Raw genomic sequence first — 19,989 nt, forward strand, 5'->3', positions numbered from 1 at the left:
AAGGCCTCTTAAGGCAACAAAAACTCAAAGCCACTGAATGACCACTAGGGGTCATCACCAAAACTGACCGCTACATTCTCTTCCACACCCCCCGCCCCGGTATTAAAGAAGTCGCCAGGTCTGGCTGACTGTATTTCCAAACACCTCTCCAATCACTGCCTCAGTACCAGCCTTCATTGGCCTACAACTGACAGGCTGTTACTGTCTCCTGCTGCCAGCCACGCCTCACCCCCACTCTTCCCCATACTCATCAGGACCTTTCTAAAATGCAAATCACAAAAACCAAGGATCATCTGGGTAGATGCCACAAAGGCATAATGAAATTAAAATCCACTCCTGAGTATGTATGTATGTATGTATGTATGTATGTATATATATAACTTTAATTGATAAAGGGTTTCTATTGGGGGGGAAAAAAGTAGAATATTTACACACTTTCTAATAGCAAAAACAAAACTAAAACATTTAAATGTGTATCAATAAAGCATCAGTAAATAAATCATAGTACATCCATATAGAATATTGTGTGGCCATTAAAAATAATGCAGTTTCTATGTGTACTGACAGAAAAAAAGTGTTGTAGAATATTTCATTTTTGTAAAAAATAAATGTGTTTGTATACATGCAGGAGCCCACATGTAGAAAATATCAAGCAAGTAAAAGATGTTATTCTGGGGAATTTGGTGGGGGTGGTGTTGAATGGGTAAATGACTTCACTTTTTACTTTATGCACTTCTGTATTGTGTTATTGGTTACACTAAGCATGCAATACTTTTGCATTTAAGATATTATGCATTAAAAATACACTTTAAAGAAAACAAAAGTAAAAAGCAACTCAAATCATGTTCTTCTCCTGCTTAAAATCCTGCACTGGGGATTCCAGCTCTAGATAAGGTGGAGTAAGCTCACTCCACCTGCCTCTCCCACTGAAATCAACAGAAAACTCAGACACAGTGCATGCAGCACTTTATGAGGACTCTGAAAAGGAATCAGTGGCAGGTGGATTGAAGATAACCGGAACTACCATTTTCCCCCTCTAGTAACCTTTAGCCTGAATGCAGTACCACCTGAAACCCAGAACTGAGCACTAAGGCTTGCAGAGAGCACGCACCCCACGAGAAGCCCTGTACTGTGGGTTCAAGGAGTGGAAAAGGGAACGCCTAATGCTCATTTTCTCTCATGTCAACTCCTAAGGAACCCCTTAGCTGTGGTGGGAGAGGTCGCAACAGCAGCTGGCAAGAGCCAAAACTCAGAGAGGAACATTTTTCTCAGATTAGAGGGGCTCTGGTCCCAAGAGGGTGGAGTGAACCGGTTCCTTTTTGCATTATCCTCCTGTCAGTTGGCCCTGGATGCAGGCAGGGAAGGGCATGACAGCATAGGGTAACAAAACCTCCAGCTTTTGGCCAGAGGGATGAAAAGGGAAGCTTCAGGGAACCCAAAAGTATTTGGCAGAGATTCAGGAAAGCAATACATAGGTGTTTATAAACGCTAGGGCTCCTGGGCTTTGCATGTATAGATCTGATCCTCATCAGCATATCAAAGAGTCTGACAACTGAATTAACAAACCACCATCCAGGTCACAGACTGACCACAGGATGGCACATACATGGGATGGATCTGAATAGTACCAGGAAGGATCTGAAAACTGAACTGACCCATAGCCTACAGAAAGTAGGTTAGCACTTGTAGCTGGAACCTACCAGGTCAATTGCCTGCTAAAAAAGTATCAACAGGGGGCCGGCCCAGTGGCTCAGGCAGTTGGAGCTCCGTGCTCCTAACTCTGAAGGCTGCCAGTCCGATTCCCACATGGGCCAGTGGGCTCTCAAACACAAGGTTGCCAGTTCAATTCCTCGAGTCCCGCAAGGGATGGTGGGCTCTGCCCCCTGCAACTAACAATGGCAACTGGACGTGGAGCTGAGCTGCGCCCTCCACAGCTAAGACTGAAAGGACAACAACTTGAAGCTGAACGGCACCCTTCACAACTAAGATTGAAAGGACAACTTGACTTGGAAAAAAGAGCTGGAAGTATACACTGTTTCCCAATAAAGTCCTGTTCCCCTTCCCCGATAAAATCTTTAAAAAAAAAAAAAAACAGTATCAACATTCTTCATAGGATTTAAATAAGACCCAGAGTTTCGTAACATACTATTCAAACTGTCCAGGAAGCAACACAAAATTACTCAGCATACAAAAATATAGGAAAATCTCAACTCATATGAGAAAAGACAACAGATGACACCCAGCACTAAAGTGACACAAATGTTGAAATTATCTGACAACGCTTTACAGCAATAAGCAATTATGAATACTCTTGAAACAAAAAAAGTCTCAGCAAAGAAATGGAAGGTAATAAGAATAAAATGGAAATTTTAGAACCAAAAAATAACTGAAATTTAAAAACCACAGAAATGAAAAATCTCAAAAGAATGGAAATGCCAGAGAAAAGAATCAGTGAAATTGAAGATAAACAGAAATTATCCAATATGAACAACAGAGAGAAAAAAAGATTGGAAAAAAGTTGAACAAAGCTTCAGGGACTTGTGAGACACTAACAAAAGTTCTACGATTCATGCTATTGGAGTCCAAGAAGGAGATGAGTAAGAGTGGTGCTGAAAAAATATTTGAAAAAAATGTCCGAAAACACCTTAAACTTGGTGGAACACACAAACCTACTTGTTCAAGAAGTTTACTGAACTCCAAATAGGATAAACCCAAGGAAACATATGCCTCATCACATGGAAAGCTAACTGCTGAAGACTAAAGACAGAAAAAATACTTGGAAACAACCAGACAAAAATGCATTATCTACAGGGGGTAAAATGCATTATCTACAGGGGGTAAAGTGATTCAAATGACTACAGAGTATTCATCAGATACCATGGAGGTCAAAAGGAAGTGGTACCGTATTTTTAACTGCTGAAAGAAAATAATGAATTTTCTATATCCAGCAAAAATCATTCTTCAGAAATGAAAGTGAAATAGAGACATTCTAAGATGAAGAAAAACTAATGCAGAAAAACTAAGAGAATCTGTTGGTAACAGAAAACTCTAAAAGAATTACTAAGGAAAGTCCTTCATACAGAAAGAAAAAGAAACCAGAAGGAAACTCGAAACGTCAGGAATGAGGGAAGGGCAGTAAAAGTTGTAAATATCTGAATAAATATAATAAATTATTTTCCTCTTGAGTTTTAAAAATATATTTTTTTGTGCAACGATATGGATGAACCTAGAGAACCTTACGCTAAGTGAAATAAGTCAGTTGGAGAGAGACAAATACCATATGATCTCACTTATCTGTGGAATTTAAAGAACTGAATACATGAACAAAGTAAACAGAAATAGTCTCAGAGATATAGAGGAAAAACTGATGGTTACTAGATGGGGATGAGGGAGAAGGGGAGGGGATTAGATAGCATAAATTGGTAACTACAATATTGCCACAGGGATATGAAAGACAGTTTGGGGGGCCGGCCCAGTGGCTCAGGCGGTTAGAGCTCCATGCTCCTAACTCTGAAGGCTACCGGTTCGATTCCCACATGGGCCAGTGGGCTCACAATCATAAGGTTGCTGGTTCAACTCCTTAAGTCCCGCAAGGTATGGTGGACTCTGCCCCCCTGCAACTAAGATTGAACACGGCACCTTGAGCTGAGCTGCAGCTGCTGATGGCTCAGTTGGTTGGAATGCGTCCTCTCAACCACAAGGTTGCGGGTTTGACGCCCGCAAGGGATGGTGGGCTGTGCCCCCTGCAACTAGAAAACGGCAACTGGACCTGGAGCTGAGCTACGCCCTCCACAACTAAGACTGAAAGGACAACAACTTGAAGCTGTAAAGATTTTATAGGGTGTGAGATGGGCACGTCTTATTAGGAAGACCACTTCATGACCGTGTAGATGCTTGACCACTGCACTGTACACCTGAAACTGAAGCTGAATAATACTGTATGTGAACTATAATTTAATATATATATATAGTCACGGGATATGGAGTACAACATAGGGAATTGAGACAATGAAATTGTAATATATACAATATCAGAGGGGCAACAGATTGGGGGAAAGGGGTTATCACTTTGTGACAGGTGAAATGTCTATTACATTGTTTTATACACCTGAAACTATAAAGAAAAAGAAAAAATATATTTCTTTTTTTGGTTGAAAGCAAAGATTAGCATTGTTTGATGGCTTTCCAATGTATGTAGATATAATGCAATAAGACAACTTGGATATAAAGGGAGAGAAGTAAAGTGATCTCTATATTGTAAGGGTTCTGCATTCCAGTTGAGGTGGTAAAATACTGACTTTGAGTAGACTGAAAAGTTAATAAGGTATAATATAATCCCTAACGCAAACAACTGAAAAGAACTATACAAAGATATGTTGTCAAAGTCACAATAAACTAAAATGGAAGAGTAAAAAATGTTCAAATAACCTAAAAGGCAGGAAAAAGTTTCCTCAAAACCCACAAACTACCCAAATTCACGCAAGATGAAAAAGATAACCTGAAGAGTTATACAAGTATGAGAGACATATTCATATTTAAAAATATTCCAAAAAGAAATCTTCAGGTTCAGATAGTTTTGCTGGTAAGTTCTACTAAACATTTAAAGAAGAAATAACATTCCACATAATGTTTTCCAGAAAAACAGAAGAGGAGGGAGTACTTTCCAACTCATAAAAACCAGCATTATGCCGATATAAAAATGAGACAAAGACAGTACAAAACAATACAGATTAATATTCCTCATGAACATACATGCAAAAAATTCTCATTGATTCCAGTTAATGTATCAATACAGAATAACACACCATGAGCAACTGGGCTTTATCCTGGGAATACAAAACTGGATCAATATTAAAAAAATCAATTAATGTAATCCAACATATTAACAGTGTAAAGAAGAAAAAAAACACACATGATCATATCAATGGATACAGAAAAAACATGACAAAATTCAACAATAACTTATGACAAAAACTCTCAGCAAACTACGAATAGAAGGAAATACCCTCAAAATAACAAAGCATATCTTCAAAACATGAATATCATACCTAATGATAAAAGACTGAATGCTTTTTCCGTAAGATCAGTAATAAGGTATGGATGTACACTCTGACCATTTATATCCCACATCATACTGGAAATCCTAGCCAGTGCAATAAAGCAAGAAAAAGAAACAAAAGGCATACAAAAGGCAAACAAAAGACTGGAAAGGTGGAAATAGCACTCTCTACTTATACACGATAGTCTCTGTGGAAAATCCCAAGGAATCTACAAGTAAACTCCTAGGATAATTGAGTTTAGCAAGGTCACAGGATACAAGGTTAACATAAAAATCAACCATATTTCTATATACTAATGTACAACTGGAAACATTATTATTTGTATAGAATAAATTTCAATGAATTCATTACAGGTCAGATAGGATTCCCTCTTTTTTTTATTTTTTAAATTTTTTTGGATTCCCTCTAATTTTGATACACTGCTAGTTAAAAGACAGGTGTTCCTATTTCACTGACTAGTTAATTACCTAGTTTATGGATTGCCTGGAAGAGTTACTCTTAACTTAGTGTAACTATAAATATATCAAAAGGGACCTTTTTCTTCCTGGAGACAGTGCCAACACTCAGGGCAATTTGATCTCCTTTACTTACCGCTTGGGACGTTCCTTAGAGCAAGGCGAGGTTCTTCTTCCTCCGGCAGCTCAGCACTTTGTAGGAGAGCATGGATCTCTGGATGCAGGTCATCCACACTAGCTTCCCCTGAAGCCAGTGCTCTGCAGTGCAATACCAAGGCAACATCTTGGTTGTAGAAATGAAAATACCGGCATACTCTACTCGCTTCATGCACACAGCCATCATCCAATAGGCGCCCAATCAAAACGTTTAATGACTCCTGCTCCTTCCAATCCAGTCTGTTCTTACAAGTCTCTTTGGATGGAAGGCCATTAAGTTCTAAGTATTTTGATGTGTTCAGAGCAGCCAACTTGGAAAATGAAAACTCACTGGCTAAGCTATCAAAGGAAAGTTCACCACTAGTTGAGATCTGTTGAGAAAATCTGGGCACTGTTTCCTCCTGGTTTCCTCTAAGCGTGTGCTGCATGATACGGCAGAGCCAGATCTGCTTCTCCAGCTCCTCCAGCTTTTCTACAGGCACCGGGTCCTCCTGAGCAAGCCAGTGCCCTGCCAGGGTGAGCAGCAGACGGCGCTCCTCAATGCTGTTCTGTCCTGCCTCAGTTGGGTACTCACATGCCACGAGGGCCTGGGCTGAGAAAAAGGAAGTAGCTGCTTTGCTTGAAATGGAATTTTTCTTAAAATTCTCGTGGCATTTTTTCCAGAAGTCAATTCTTGCTTGTTTCGGGGACCACTGGTCAATGTGTTTTAAAGTCTGCATTTCCTGTGTTATCTGTGAAATTTAACAAAGAGAATCTTAATCTTTCCTAGATAAAGAAGTATCATAAATGCTGCCATACTTTAAAAAACCAAATCAAGTCAGAGAACGTGGGACTTGGCTACAGATGATCCTGTGTATTTTATCCGAAAAGTTAAGGTATGGAAAACAATTCTAAATTTATCAATTGAATTGAGTTCAAGGAGAAGCCACCTTATATTTAATTCTATTCAAAGGAAAATAGTTGCAGCAGATCCTGTAAGCTAATATTACATTTAAAGCATATGTTCTTCAATAATGGGCATCCTGGGCTCATCCTGTTTCTGAAACTAATTGTATCAAAAGTATAAAAGCCTTATCTCCCATAAATTACATATCTCATTTGATTCTTTGTTTAATGCTGGTTCAAAAAGCAAAGATATTTTAAATAACTTAAAAGACTTATGTTACCTCTTCAATAACCAAGTTGTCCACAGGTAACTCAGCTAATTCTGCTACCCTCCTGGCCAAAGCAAACTGTCCATTTGTCTCCAGTTTTTCCAAAATAGATCTACATTCATGCTGAAAAGTCTCAAGGCTATAGCTGGTAATAATTACATGATTAATGGCTATGGATGTGTCCTTCAAAATTTGGCTAAGGACACATAGCTTCTTTACATCTGGACCTGTGCCAAAGAGAAGAGGACATAAACATTTAGTCAATAAAATGCACGATGGCATTTCAAGAGTAACTAAATATCAGCAGACAAATATGTTTAACATAATACTATGTTTAAAGGGAAAAAAATCTATTTTTCTACTCTGGTTGACTAGCAGAGGAAGCCATAGGCAGCTCCTATATAGTAAGAACTGTAAGAGCTTAGCCCATGGATCAATCTAGACATCTGGCTTTAAACACAGAGCAGAGGTTGGTGGCCGACTATGTAGTAGCAACTCAGTCAACCTGGGGAAGACTTGGCCATTCAGGTTAGTCCCATCTCTTTCTGGATTTTCTGTCCTACCTTGAACAAATCTGTTGTTATGATTGTTCAGTCATTCATTCAATGCGGCCGCCATGTGGATTAAGACACAGAACTTGCAGGGCAGTCAACACTGCACCTGCCCAATAGCCAGAACGCTAATGCAGCCCATCGTGTTCAGAATGGTGTATCACTGGCTCCTCCAGAAACCGAGCTACTAACCCAGTGAGACCTAGCTGAGCTCTTCCTGACGTCCCTGGAAAATTCTTATCATCAGTAACATTAGGAATTCTCTGCCAGCAACTTATGTGGCTGAGATTGCTGCCACTCCCAAATAGTCTGTGCAGAGCCTACGTGTACCCTACCATAAATGGGGGGGGGGGAACATTCTGTAGGAGCCTATTACTGACGTCACCTGCAGCTGTCATCTGATTTAGGTAGTTCCAGGGACAGTGAGACATCCTGCCCAATAAGCACCAATGTGGGCATGCTGGGTTTCTTTGCTGGCATCATATAAAACACAGGTTTTTTAAAAAACCTATTTCTTTTCCCTAAGCACATACATGGTATACACACACAAATATTCTATAAAAATAGAAATAAGTTATATGAATAAAAGCATTATAGTAATGTTAACAATGTAGACAATCCTTGCAATTTTTTAAGGATAGAATAACTCTGGCAGGATAATAGGAAATTCATTTCTGAAAAAAATTAAAATTACTAAAGATCAATGAAGACACCTACATATATGCTAAAAGGAACTTCTGTACACTACATTTAGGAAAGACCCCCTTTTTCCAGTCATCAGCTCCACAGCCTACAACACTGGCACTGAGGCAGCATTCTGTCAGTGTTCTGTGCAAATCTGAGTTCTCCAGTTGAATATCTGTGAGTTTAAATGTGATAAAATAACCGTAGGAGTGAAAATGTCTGCATCTAGTGTAAAAGAATAACATCATTCACTAAAAACTTGAAATTATCAAACAAGTAGGAAAGAAGGTAAGGCAACATTGATTTCAATAAGCAACAAGCTTAGAAACTGCCAATGTCTGGAGACACCTGCAAAAATTAAGCACAGTTTATCTCTGAAAACTTCAAAATGAATTAGGTATTTCTGAAACAAGTCTGTGACCCTGAGCAGTGAAGACATGTTAAGGTTACTTGTCAGAGAAAAGAATGACAGTGACAGGGTAATGTAGAGACTAGCTAGAGGGGAAATATGGCTATTTGACAATTATTTAGCATGAATAGATAGTTCTATTATTTATGTTACATCCTGTTGTCCTATGTTTTGAACGCTTTAAGCATGATTGAAGTTTTGTAACTTCTTCAAACCCCATTACAGACTGTAAATATAATGTTATACATCATATGCATTTTAATTTCCTGAATGTCCTCCTAAATATTTTTCAGGATTAAGAAAGCTAACTTCTTAACTGCAACTTAACTGTGAGGATTGTCTTACCATCACAGAAGAGATGCTCTATTCCAACAAACAGCTGCAAAAGCTTCCCCAGCTCATACTGGGTCCTACACTGCTGCAGCATAAGCCTCAGAAGAAAACACACCTGCTCCTTCAGCCACGTGACAGGGATGATAGTGTGGACCCTTGTGGTTGCTGTTTCAAGCTATGAAAAAAACAGAGGGTCAGGGAAAGTGGTTTCACAGGAACAGCAAATCGAAACTTCCAAATGTGGGAATATCTAAGAAAACCAAGGTACCATCAAAAGTTATCTCCTATCACAAAGGGAGATGCTTCTTCAGGTCCTTTCTAAAAGGCAGGAATCAGTAGTGTGGCTTAGAAGAGCAGCAACAATAAGCCCTCCTCAGCAGCTGTGTTGTTTATCTCTTTGTGGGGTGTACTGATGTAGAGAACTGTGTGTGTGAAAGTCAAAGATAGGAAAGAGACCTAAGACTACGGAGTGAACTGATGCAAATACCCCCAGTTACTGACTGCCAAACTAATAGCCCTGTTCAGTTGCTGTGAAATTAACCAAACAGGTGTCACTTAAGAACTTCTCAAAAAAGGCTCTAAGCCTGCCCTTGAGTCCAGAAGATTCGAAATTCTAATATAAAGACCTCTTAGAAAGACGTGCTTAACATTGCTGAACTGGTTCTGCTAGTTTGCTTGTAGTTTCGACTATCACTTGAGAAGGATGTCAGAGAGGCCTGGATTTATGTCATTTCAATCAAATGCTAAAAATATTGATAGGAAAATGACCCCAAGTAGCAGGCCTCATTAGTTTGAATTAGACATGACTTCTTAGTCTTTACTGTTTACATACCTCTGTTGCTCTTAAGAAGAGTGATTACAGCAGGCAGATGATGGAACTGATTAAAGGAAAAAATATATGAAAGTAAAGGGCTGAGGCAGGGACGGAGCAGCTGCACTGCCCCTCCGCAGCAGGCTGGAGCAGGGGCAGTTGGGCAAGGATAAGAAGATACCTGGCAGGAACTAAGTGTAAAACGCAAAACTATAAAACTCCTAGGAAATAACATAGGAGAAAACTTAAGATGACCTTGGATATGGTGTTGACTTTTTAGATACAACACCAAAGACACAATCCATGAAATAAATAATTGATAAGCAGAACTTCATTAAAATTAAAAACTTCTGCTCTACAAAAGACAATGTCAAGTGTATCAGAAGACAAGCCACAGACTGGGAGAAAATATTTGCAAAAGACACATCTGATAAAGGACTGTTATCCAAATGTACAAAGAACTCTTTAAATAATAGGAAAACAAACAACTCTATTAAAAAAAAATAGGCCAATAACAGACTCCTCACCAAAGAAGATATACAGATGGCAAATAAGCATATGAAAAAGGGCTCAATATCATAATTCCTCAGGAAAATGCAAATTAAGACAACAATGACATATCACAACATACCTATTAGAATCGCCAAAATCTATTAGACTGACAACACCAAAGTCTGGAAAGGATATGGAGCCACAGGAACTCTTAGTCATTGCTGGTGGGAATGCAAAATGGTACAGGCTCTTTGGAAGATAGTCTGGTGGTTTCTTACAAAACTTACTCTTAAACCACGTGATCCAGCAACTATGCTCCTTGGTATTTACCTACAGGAGCTGAAAACATGTCCACACAAAAACCTGCACAGGGATGTTCAGAGCAGCTTTATTCATAATTGCCAAAACCTGGAAGCAACCAAGACGTCCTTCAGTAGGAGAATGGATAAACAGACTGCAGAAAGTGTAATTATTATTCAGCATTAAAAAGAAATGAGCTATTAACCCATGAAAGACAGTTAAGAAAACTTAGATGCATATTACTAAGTGAAAGAAGCCAATCTGAAAAGTAAATTCTATATGATTCCAATTATACCACATTCTGGAAAAGGTAAAACTATGGAGACAGTAAAAAGATCAGTGGTTGCCAGGGGTTTTGGGTTGGGAGGGATGAATAGGCAGAACTGAGAATTTTTAGGGCCCTGAAAATTCTCTGTATGATATTATAATGATGGCTATATATCATTATACATTTGTCCAAAAGTAAACTATGGACTTTGGGTGATTACGATGTGTCAATGTAAGTTAATCTTGGTAACAAATGCACCATTCTGGTGAGTGATACTGATAATGGGGAAGGATGTGTATGTGGGGGGGTAGGGGGTAGATGGGAAATCCACGTACTTGCCTCTCAGTTTTGTTGTGAACTAAAACTGCTCTAAAAAATAAATTTCTTAAAAATGGGGATGGGGGCTGTTAGACGGCAGAGTAGAAAGCATTAGTAATCTGTCTCCCCATCTAGATAACAATTGCATTGGCAGACTGTCTAATGCAATTATTTTGGAACTCTGGAGTCTATTGAAGGTTTGCAATTTCCAGAGTAAGACGTGAAGGTAAATTGTGATAATTTTGGTCAATTTCAGTCCTGCGCACAGTAGCAGTTACCTATCCCTCAACCCTAGCCATGTTGTCTGCAGCTATGCAGGTGTTCCTAAAGCAGCTTGCACGCAGCTTACAGGAATTAGAGGAGGTGGGGAAGACTCTGTCTTCCAAATCTCAGAGATTTGTGCTCTAATCTGACTGCTGCTTTTAACCAAAAAGGTGCAGCCACTGTTGTCCCACCTCCCCCATTGTTGCAAGCCCCATCCCTCCAATTTAAGTGACTTCCAGGGGACTTAAAGGACCAGCACCCTTTTTCTTCCCCCTTCACTTTTTGCTTTTTCCTCTTTCAGGAGTCAGACATGAAAAATTAAGACATCATAAAACAGCTGCACATATGAGGAAAATTAGAAAGTGATTGTACATATCCAGGGAAAGGCCTGAGAAGACTCAGGCTGATCCTCGGCACAGAGACAACCTGTGACATTAAAAAAATAATAAACAAAAATAGTAACACAAAAATAGCAAACCCTGGGAGAGGGGGAGAATCTGATTTCCAGAATAACCACATTATTAGACTCATATCCAGCATTCAACAGAAAATCTCAAGGCATGCAAAGAAACAGGAAGGTATGCACCTTCAAAGAAAAAAAAAATCAACAGAAACTGTCCCTGAAAAGGACCTCCTGACAGATACACTAAACAAAGACTTTAAAGATGCTCAAAGAACTAAAACAGATATGGAGAATGTCAAAAAAAAACAATGTGTAAACAAAATGGAAATAACGATAAAGAGAAAACCTAAAAAGAAACAAAAAAGAAATTCTGGAGCTGAAAAAGTACAACAACTGAAATGAAAAATTCACCAGAGGGATTCAAAGGCAGGTTTTAGCAGGTAGAAAAAAGAATCTGCAAGCTTGAAGATAGGACAAGTTTGGAAATTATCAAGTCTGAGGAAGAAAAAGATTGGGGAAAAGCAAACTGAGCCTAAGGGACGTGAGGGTTACCAGGAAGAGGACCAACTATGCATCATGGGAATCCTGGAAGAAGAGAGAATGGAGAAAACATTTGAAGAAACAATGGCTGAAAACTACCTGAATTTGATGAAAGAAATGAATATAAACATCCAAGAAGCTCAACAAACTCCAATTAAGATGAACTCAAAGAAGTGACAAGGCCCCATTGAACTCAGAGGGAGCAAAGGTAAGCAACTGCCATGATGAGTGCTAACGTTGTGTACCGCAGGCTTAGGTTTTGATGGAAAACAAGAAAACGGCTCTATATGGTCAGGTAATGAGAAGAAAATTAACTTTTTTTAACTTAAAATTTTATTAAGATTACTCTGTCTTTACATGCAGTTCTAAGAATCACACAAAAGAGATTCTCTGTGTAGTTTAACAACATTTTGTCAACCCTCTAGTATAACCTCACAACCAAGATATTTACATTGATAACACTCACCAAACATATTCAGATTTTCCCAGTTTTACTTGTCCTCGTGGCATGTGTGTGTTCTATTCAATGTCAGCACCTGTGTAGGCTCCTGTATCCACCACCACAGTCAAGATACAGAACTTTCCATCACCGCAAGGATCCCTCCTGTTGCCTTTTTATAACCTTATCTACCACCCATCCTCAGTCTAACCCAGGGCAAACACAACTTTTACCACCATTTTTAGATTCTGTCATTTCAAGAATGTTATCTAAATGGAATCCTTTTTTTTCCCACTTAGTATGATTACCTGGAGATTCATCCAGGTTGTTGTAAATATCTAGTTCATTCCCTTGTATTGCTGAAGAGTATCCCATAGTATGCATGCACCACAGTTTCCTTAACCATTCACCTGCTGAAGGACACCTGGATGGTTCCAGTCCCTGGCTACTACAAATAAAAGTGCTGTTAACGTTTTGGGTTCTTGTTTTTTTTTAAGGATGAACTCAAAAAGACCTAAGCTAAGACATTATAATCAAACTTTCAAATACAAAGAGAGGATCTTAAAGGCATTGAGAGAGAAGTGGCTAATCACATACAAGTTATCCACAATAAGATTATTGGCAGATTTCTCAGCAGAAACTTTGGAGACAATGGGTCAATACACTTAAATGCCCAAATTAACAAAACAAAGCAAACAAAAACTATCAACCAAGAACCCTATATCTGGCAAAACTACCCTTGAAAACTCAGGGAGAAAAGACATTTCCATGTAGACAAAAGCTGAGAGAGTTCTTGACCACTAGACCTACTCTAAGAAATACTCAATGGAGTCCTGCACAGTAAAATGAAAGGACACAAGATAGTACTTTGAAGTTGTATGGAGAAATAAAGAGCTCAAAAAAGGTAAATACACAGGCAATTATTAAAGCTAGTATTATTGTAGCAATGTTTTTTTGTTTTGTTTTTTATATGATTTAAGAGATTAATACATTAAAAAAAGAACTAATGTTAGTATAAAAGCTAATATTACTGCAACTTGGTTTATAACACCAAATTTTGTTTTCTTCATAATTTAAGTGACTAATGCACTGAAAAGAGTTAAAGTTTGGGGGTACACAATGTATAAATATGTAATTTTGTGACAAAAACAAAAAGGGGTGGGGATAGAGCTGTAAAGGAGTTTTGTATGTTATTGAAGTTAAGCTGGTATATATTAAAATTACAGTGTAACTTCTGGATGTTAAGTGTAATTCGCCATGGTAATCACAAAGAAAATAGCTATAGAATACACACAAAATGAAATGAGAAAGGAATTTAAACATTTCACTACAAAAAATCAACTAAACATAAAAGACAGTAATGCAAGAAATTAAGGACATAAAAGCTATAAGGCATATAGAAAATAGCACAATGAAAAAAGTCCCTCCTGTCAGTAATTACTTTAAATATAAATTAATATAAATTATATAAATAATATAAATATAATATAATTTTATATTTAAATGTAATTTAAATATAATTTAAATATAAATTAAACGCTCCAATTAAAAGACAAGGATTGGCAGCATTAATAAAATGATCCAACTATATGCTATCTACAAGAGACTCACTGAGATTCAAAGATATAGGTTCAAAGTGAAAAGATGGAAAAAGGTGTTCCATGAAAATAGTAACCAAAAGAGAATAGGGGTGGTTATACTAATATTAGACAAAATAGACTTTAAATCAAAATAGGTTACAAGAGGCAAAAAAAGTCATTATATAGTAATAGAAAATTCAATACAAGAAAATATAACAATTATAAACATTTACACACCTAATGACACACTATCAAAATATATGAAGCAAAAACTGATGAAACTGAAGGGAGAAATGGAGAGTTCTATAATAATAGTCTCCAACTATTATTATACCACACTCACAATAATTGACAGAATAACCAGACAGAAGGAAACAATAAAAAACACATTCTTCTCAAGTGCACATGGAGTATTTTCCACAATAGACTATATGTTAGGCTACAAATTAAGTCTAAATAGATTTTAAAAGATAAGATATCATACAAAGTATCTTCTCTGACCAAAACGGGATTAAGTTAGAAGTCAATAACAAAAGGAAACTGGAAAACTCACAAAACTGTGAAAATTAAACAACACATTTTTTAAAAGAGAGAAGACTCAAATTACTTAAATCATAAATGAAAGTAGGGACATTACTACCTATTCTACAGAAATAAAAAGAATAAGAGAGTACTACAAAAAACTGTATGCTGAAAAACTGGATAACCTAGATGAAATCGACAAATTCCTAGAAACACAAAACCTACCAAGACTAAATTACAAAGAAATAGATAATCTGAAGAGACCTATTAACTAGTAAGGAAAGTGAATCAGCAGTGAAAAATCTCCCAGCAAAGAAAAGCTTGGACCTTATGGCTTCACTGGAGAATTCTATACCAAACATTCAAAATATTAATACCAACCCTTCTCAAACTTTAACAAAAAACTGAAGAGGACAGAACACTGCCTAACTCATTCTGTGAAACCAACATAATGTTGACACTAAAGACAAAGACACTACCAGAAAACTACATACTAATGTCCTTTATGAATATTGTTGCAAAAATCCTCAATAAAATACTAGCAAACTGAATTCAAGCATGTTAAAAAGATTATACACTCTTTTACCAAATGGGATTTATTCCTGGAATGCAAGGATAGTTCAACATACAAAAAGCAATGTATATCCCATCAACAGAATGAAAGAAAAAAAACACATGATCATCTTATTTAATGCAGAAAAAGTATCTGACAAAATTCAACACCATTTCATGATAAAAACACTCAATATATGCGGAATAGAAGGAAACTACCTCCATAAAATAAAATCCATATATGAAAAATCCACAGTAAACAGCCGACTCAATGGTGAAAGACTGAAAGCAGTCCTCTAAGATCAGGAACAAGGCAAGAATGCCCACTTTCACCACTTCTATTAGTGCTGGAAGTTCCAGCCAGAGCTTTTAGAGAAGAAAAAGAAATAAAAGGCATCCAAATTGGAAAGAAAAAAGTAAAATTATCTCTGTTTGCAGAAGATATGATTTTATATGCAGAAAACCCAGGATTCCACAAAAACATTTAGAATTAATGAATTCAGCAAAGTAGCAGGATACAAAGTCAACAAACAAAAATCAGTTTAATTTCTATATAAAAACAATGAAAATCTGAAAAGTAAATTACAAAAAGAATTGCATTTCCAATAACATCAAAAAGAATAAAATATTTAGGAATTAACAAGGGAGGTAAAAGACTTGTACAACGAAAACTAAAAATGCTGCTAAAAGAAATTAAAAGATATAAATAAACTGAAACACAACCCATGTTCATAGACTGGAAATCTTAGTGTCTACATGTCAATATTATCCAAAGCGATCTACAGATTCAATGAAATCCCTATTAAAATCCCAATTATTTTTTTTTAACAGAAATAGAAAAACCCATTCTAAAATCATATGGAATCTCAAGGGATCCCGAATAGTCAAACAACCTTGAGAAAGAACAAAACTAGAGGACTCTTTCCTCATTTTATAACTTACACAAAGGTAATCAAAATAGTGTGGTATTAGGATAGAGACAGACCCATAGACCAATGGATAGAACAGAAAGCTCAGAAATAAATCTTTGCATATGTGGCTAAATAGTTTTTGACAAGGGTGCCAAGTCCAATGAGGAAAGGATAGTCTTATCAACAAAAGGTGCTGGCATGGGGTTGGCCGGTTAGCTCAGCTGGTTAGAGCGGTGGGTGTTGGTAGCACAAGGTTGCCAGTTTGGGCCACTGTGTTGCCAGTGCATGGGCCACTGTGAACTGTGCCTTCCTTAAAAAAAAAGAAGAAAAAAAAAAAAGGTGCTGGCAAAACTGGATAAGTACATGCAAAAGAATAAAGTTGGACCCTTACCTAACAAGATATACAAAAATTAACTCCAAATAGGGCCAAAGACCTAAATATAATATATAAAACAATAAAACGCCTAGAAAAAAATAGGACAAAAGTTTCACAACACTGGATTTGGCAACGATTTCTTGGATATGACACCAAAGGCACAGATAACAAAAAAATATACAAATTGGACTTCTTGAAAATTTTAAAATTTTGTGCATAAAAAGACATTATCAACAGGTTAAAAAGGCAACTCACAGAATGGGAGAAAATAACTGCAAATCGGGATTAATATCCAGAATATACAGATAATTTCTAAAACTCAAAAACTAAAAACCAAATAACTTGATTCAAAAATGGGCAAAGGACTCGAACAGACATTTCTCCAAAGTAGATTTACAAGTGACCAATAAGCACATGAAGATATGCTCAATATCATTAATCATTAGGGACGTGCATATCAAAACTACAATGAGACACCGCCTCATACCCATTAGTATGACTACTACAAAAAAACACACACAGAAAACAAGTGTTGGCAAGGATGTGGAGAAATTAGAACTCTTGTGCACTACTAGTGGGAATGTAAAATGGTACAGCCACTGTGGAAAACAGTATGGTAGTTCCTCAAAATATTAAAAATATAATTACCATATCATACAGCAATTCCACTCCTAAGTAGATACCCCAAAAAATTGAAAGCAGGACCTTGGAGAGATATTTGTATACCATGTTCATAGCAGCGTTATTCACAATAGCTAAAATGTGGAAGCAACACAAATGTCCACCTATGAATGAATAGATTAACAAAATGTGGTGTGTGTGTATATGTACACACACACACACACTGGAATATTATTTAGCATTAAAAAGAAAGAAAGTCCTGGCATATTGCTACAACATGGATGAATTTTGAGGATGTTATACTAAATAAAGACAAATTCTGTATGATTCCACTTATATGAGTATTTAGAGTAGTCAAAATCATAAATACCGAAAGCAGAATGGTAGTTGCCGGTGGCTAAGGGTAGGGGAGAATAGGGTAGGGGAGAATAAGGGTAGGGGACAATTGTTTAGTGGCTATAGAGTTTCAGCTTTACAAGATGAAAAGAGTTATGGAGATGGATGGTGGTGATGACTGTACAACAATGTAAATGTATTTAATACCACTGAACTATACACTTAAAAATGGCTAAGATGGTAAATGAATATTGTGTATTGTGTAAATATGTGTATTTGACCACAATAATAAAAAAAAAAGGAAGAAGAAGACACCTGCTAGGTATGAGTGCCCCAGTAATAGGTAGTGATAGACCAAGGAAATTAATGTCCCTATCTTCTGTTATGTAGGAACATTGGGCATATCTGATTCTGCATTTTCAAATAATACCGTAGCTTTGAAATCTTCACTACAGTTAAAACAAATGTGATTGAGAACAAAAGCCTATACTGAGGTTCCACTGTGATATACTTGCTGGGTAGTATATAGTTGTTTTTTTAATTTTTTTTTCAGTTACAGTTGACATTCAATATTATTTTATATGAGTTTCAGGTGTACAGTGTAGTGGTCAGATGAATCAGTGTATCGTTTTGTCTCATTTATCATAGAGCTCTTTTAGGGTTAGAGAAGGCATTAGTGCCAAAACCCCAAGCAGGATTAAGGCTAATTCTTTTCCTGTCTCATAACTTTTTTTTTTCCATATGATCAATTAATTTTACATGATAAATAGGCCTGAAGCAAGCCAAGCATCGATAGGTACAGCCTAAAATTGACCACAAGGCTCAGCATCATTTGGATGGGACCACGAAGAGTGTTGATGAAAAAAGCCATTATTTTCTGTCACCGTGAATAAAGCAGTATTAGACACCCTTCACACTCAACACTGATGGAGCCATCTTGGATTGGCAGAATGTGGCCGATGAACCACCACACTCCGCTCTAGCATCCAGAGCAGAAAGCATTAATTCCTTTCCCACTGAGCTTGGCTGCAGCAGCAAAATACTGATCAGAGTTAGCACCTTAGATAAAACCTCTCTGTCATCCCTGGCAACTAAGGTGCTGTAGGCAAGGCTACTGCAACTCCTACTGTGCCTCCCTATCTCTGGGACACCACTAATTGTTTTGTTTGAATTATGCCACATAACAGCTATTCACCTGCTGCCACATCCTGACTCCTGGCAGACAACAGGCCACTATAACAAATTTCAGATCAGCGAGAAAGAGCATGATAATTCCAACTTACAGTTTCGAGGCTCTTCTGGAACTCCAGTAGTTTACCTTCAGCTTCCTTATAATTCTTGAAGAACATACACAGTTCATACATCTCCATCATCAATAGTAATGGGGAATCCTTTGAAGAAGAATTTGAATGAAATTACAAAATCCTGAACTTAATACTATTTTCTCATAAATAATGCCGATATAAGAGAAGGTTAAAGTAAAAAATAAATACTATTAATAACAGCTCCATAGGATTAAATTGTGTATGTTAAAAAGAAAGGAAGTTAAATTTATATTTTCTTCCTTTGGGAAAAAAAAACTCAGTCCAGGTACACCTACTCAGTCATTTTCTGTCTATTCTATACTCAGTCCACTGCACATGAGCAGGAGACGTTCTACAAGATGGTGCTACACACACTCCTGGATAATGGACTCCACTGACCTGCCCATTTACTGCTGTCTGTGGCATCAATCCACACAGTCCCATCACTTCAGTGGGAGCTTTTCAGTCAGAGGACAGGAGTTTGGGAATTAGGAATGATGGATCTGAACTGCAGGCACACCACTTACTAAAGTACTTTGAGACCCTGTGCATGTTACTTAGGTTTTGTAAGCCTTGGTTTATTAGTCTGTAAAATGAGGACAAGACCACTTCATAGTATCCTCATACAGCATTATCTTAGTATAGGATTACTATGAGACTTGACTAAAATAATGTATAGAAAGTACTCTAATAAATAAATGATAGTTCCTTATCATCATTATTTGCTGTTGGCTAAAAAAAAAAAAAAAAAAAAAAAAAAAAAAAAAAAAAAAAAAAAAATCCAGGAATAGGAATAATTGAAAATGTCACTGTGGGACATTCTGAAGTAACACTTTTAAACTCAGGAAAGAAATGAAGTGATTATTGCTACCTTAAAGAAAAGCTGGAAACCTCTGATGAGAGTTTTGCTCTTCTGCCTTGTTAATAATGTTCTCCAAATGACTGAGAGGTCCTCAAGGTCCCAGGTGTGGCTCTCCATTGAGCCCTGAATGTGTCCCATTGCTTCAGCTGCGACACTGTCCTCCACAGAAGTGATGACCCAAACACAGAGACAGGGAATAGCACTGGCATCCTGCCATTGGATAAGAACTTTTCAAAATGCAGTAACAACCGGGCCTACATTACCTGACAGAGAAAACTTGCAGTAGCG

At 37.3% G+C, this 19,989-nt stretch overlaps 1 protein-coding gene across 3 annotated transcripts in view; it reads right to left on the reverse strand.

Moving 5' to 3' along the window:
* Positions 1 to 19,989, reverse strand: part of SPG11 (SPG11 vesicle trafficking associated, spatacsin) — a 78,853-nt gene that overhangs the window by 9,710 nt on the left and 49,154 nt on the right. For all 3 annotated transcript variants that reach the window (XR_013993447.1, XR_013993448.1, XM_081049939.1), the window contains exons 26-30: positions 19,711 to 19,911; positions 18,819 to 18,926; positions 8,815 to 8,977; positions 6,838 to 7,052; positions 5,652 to 6,402 (exon numbers count right to left, since the gene is read on the reverse strand). Coding sequence is in view for 1 of the 3 variants with exons in the window: in XM_081049939.1 (XP_080906065.1) it covers positions 5,652 to 6,402; positions 6,838 to 7,052; positions 8,815 to 8,977; positions 18,819 to 18,926; positions 19,711 to 19,911 (1,438 nt within the window). In the remaining 2 variants the exon portion in view is untranslated. The remainder of the gene's footprint in view (positions 1 to 5,651; positions 6,403 to 6,837; positions 7,053 to 8,814; positions 8,978 to 18,818; positions 18,927 to 19,710; positions 19,912 to 19,989) is intronic.

Source organism: Rhinolophus hipposideros, assembly GCF_964194185.1.
Source record: "Rhinolophus hipposideros genome assembly, chromosome: 5".
NCBI classification, from domain to species: Eukaryota; Metazoa; Chordata; class Mammalia; order Chiroptera; family Rhinolophidae; genus Rhinolophus; species Rhinolophus hipposideros.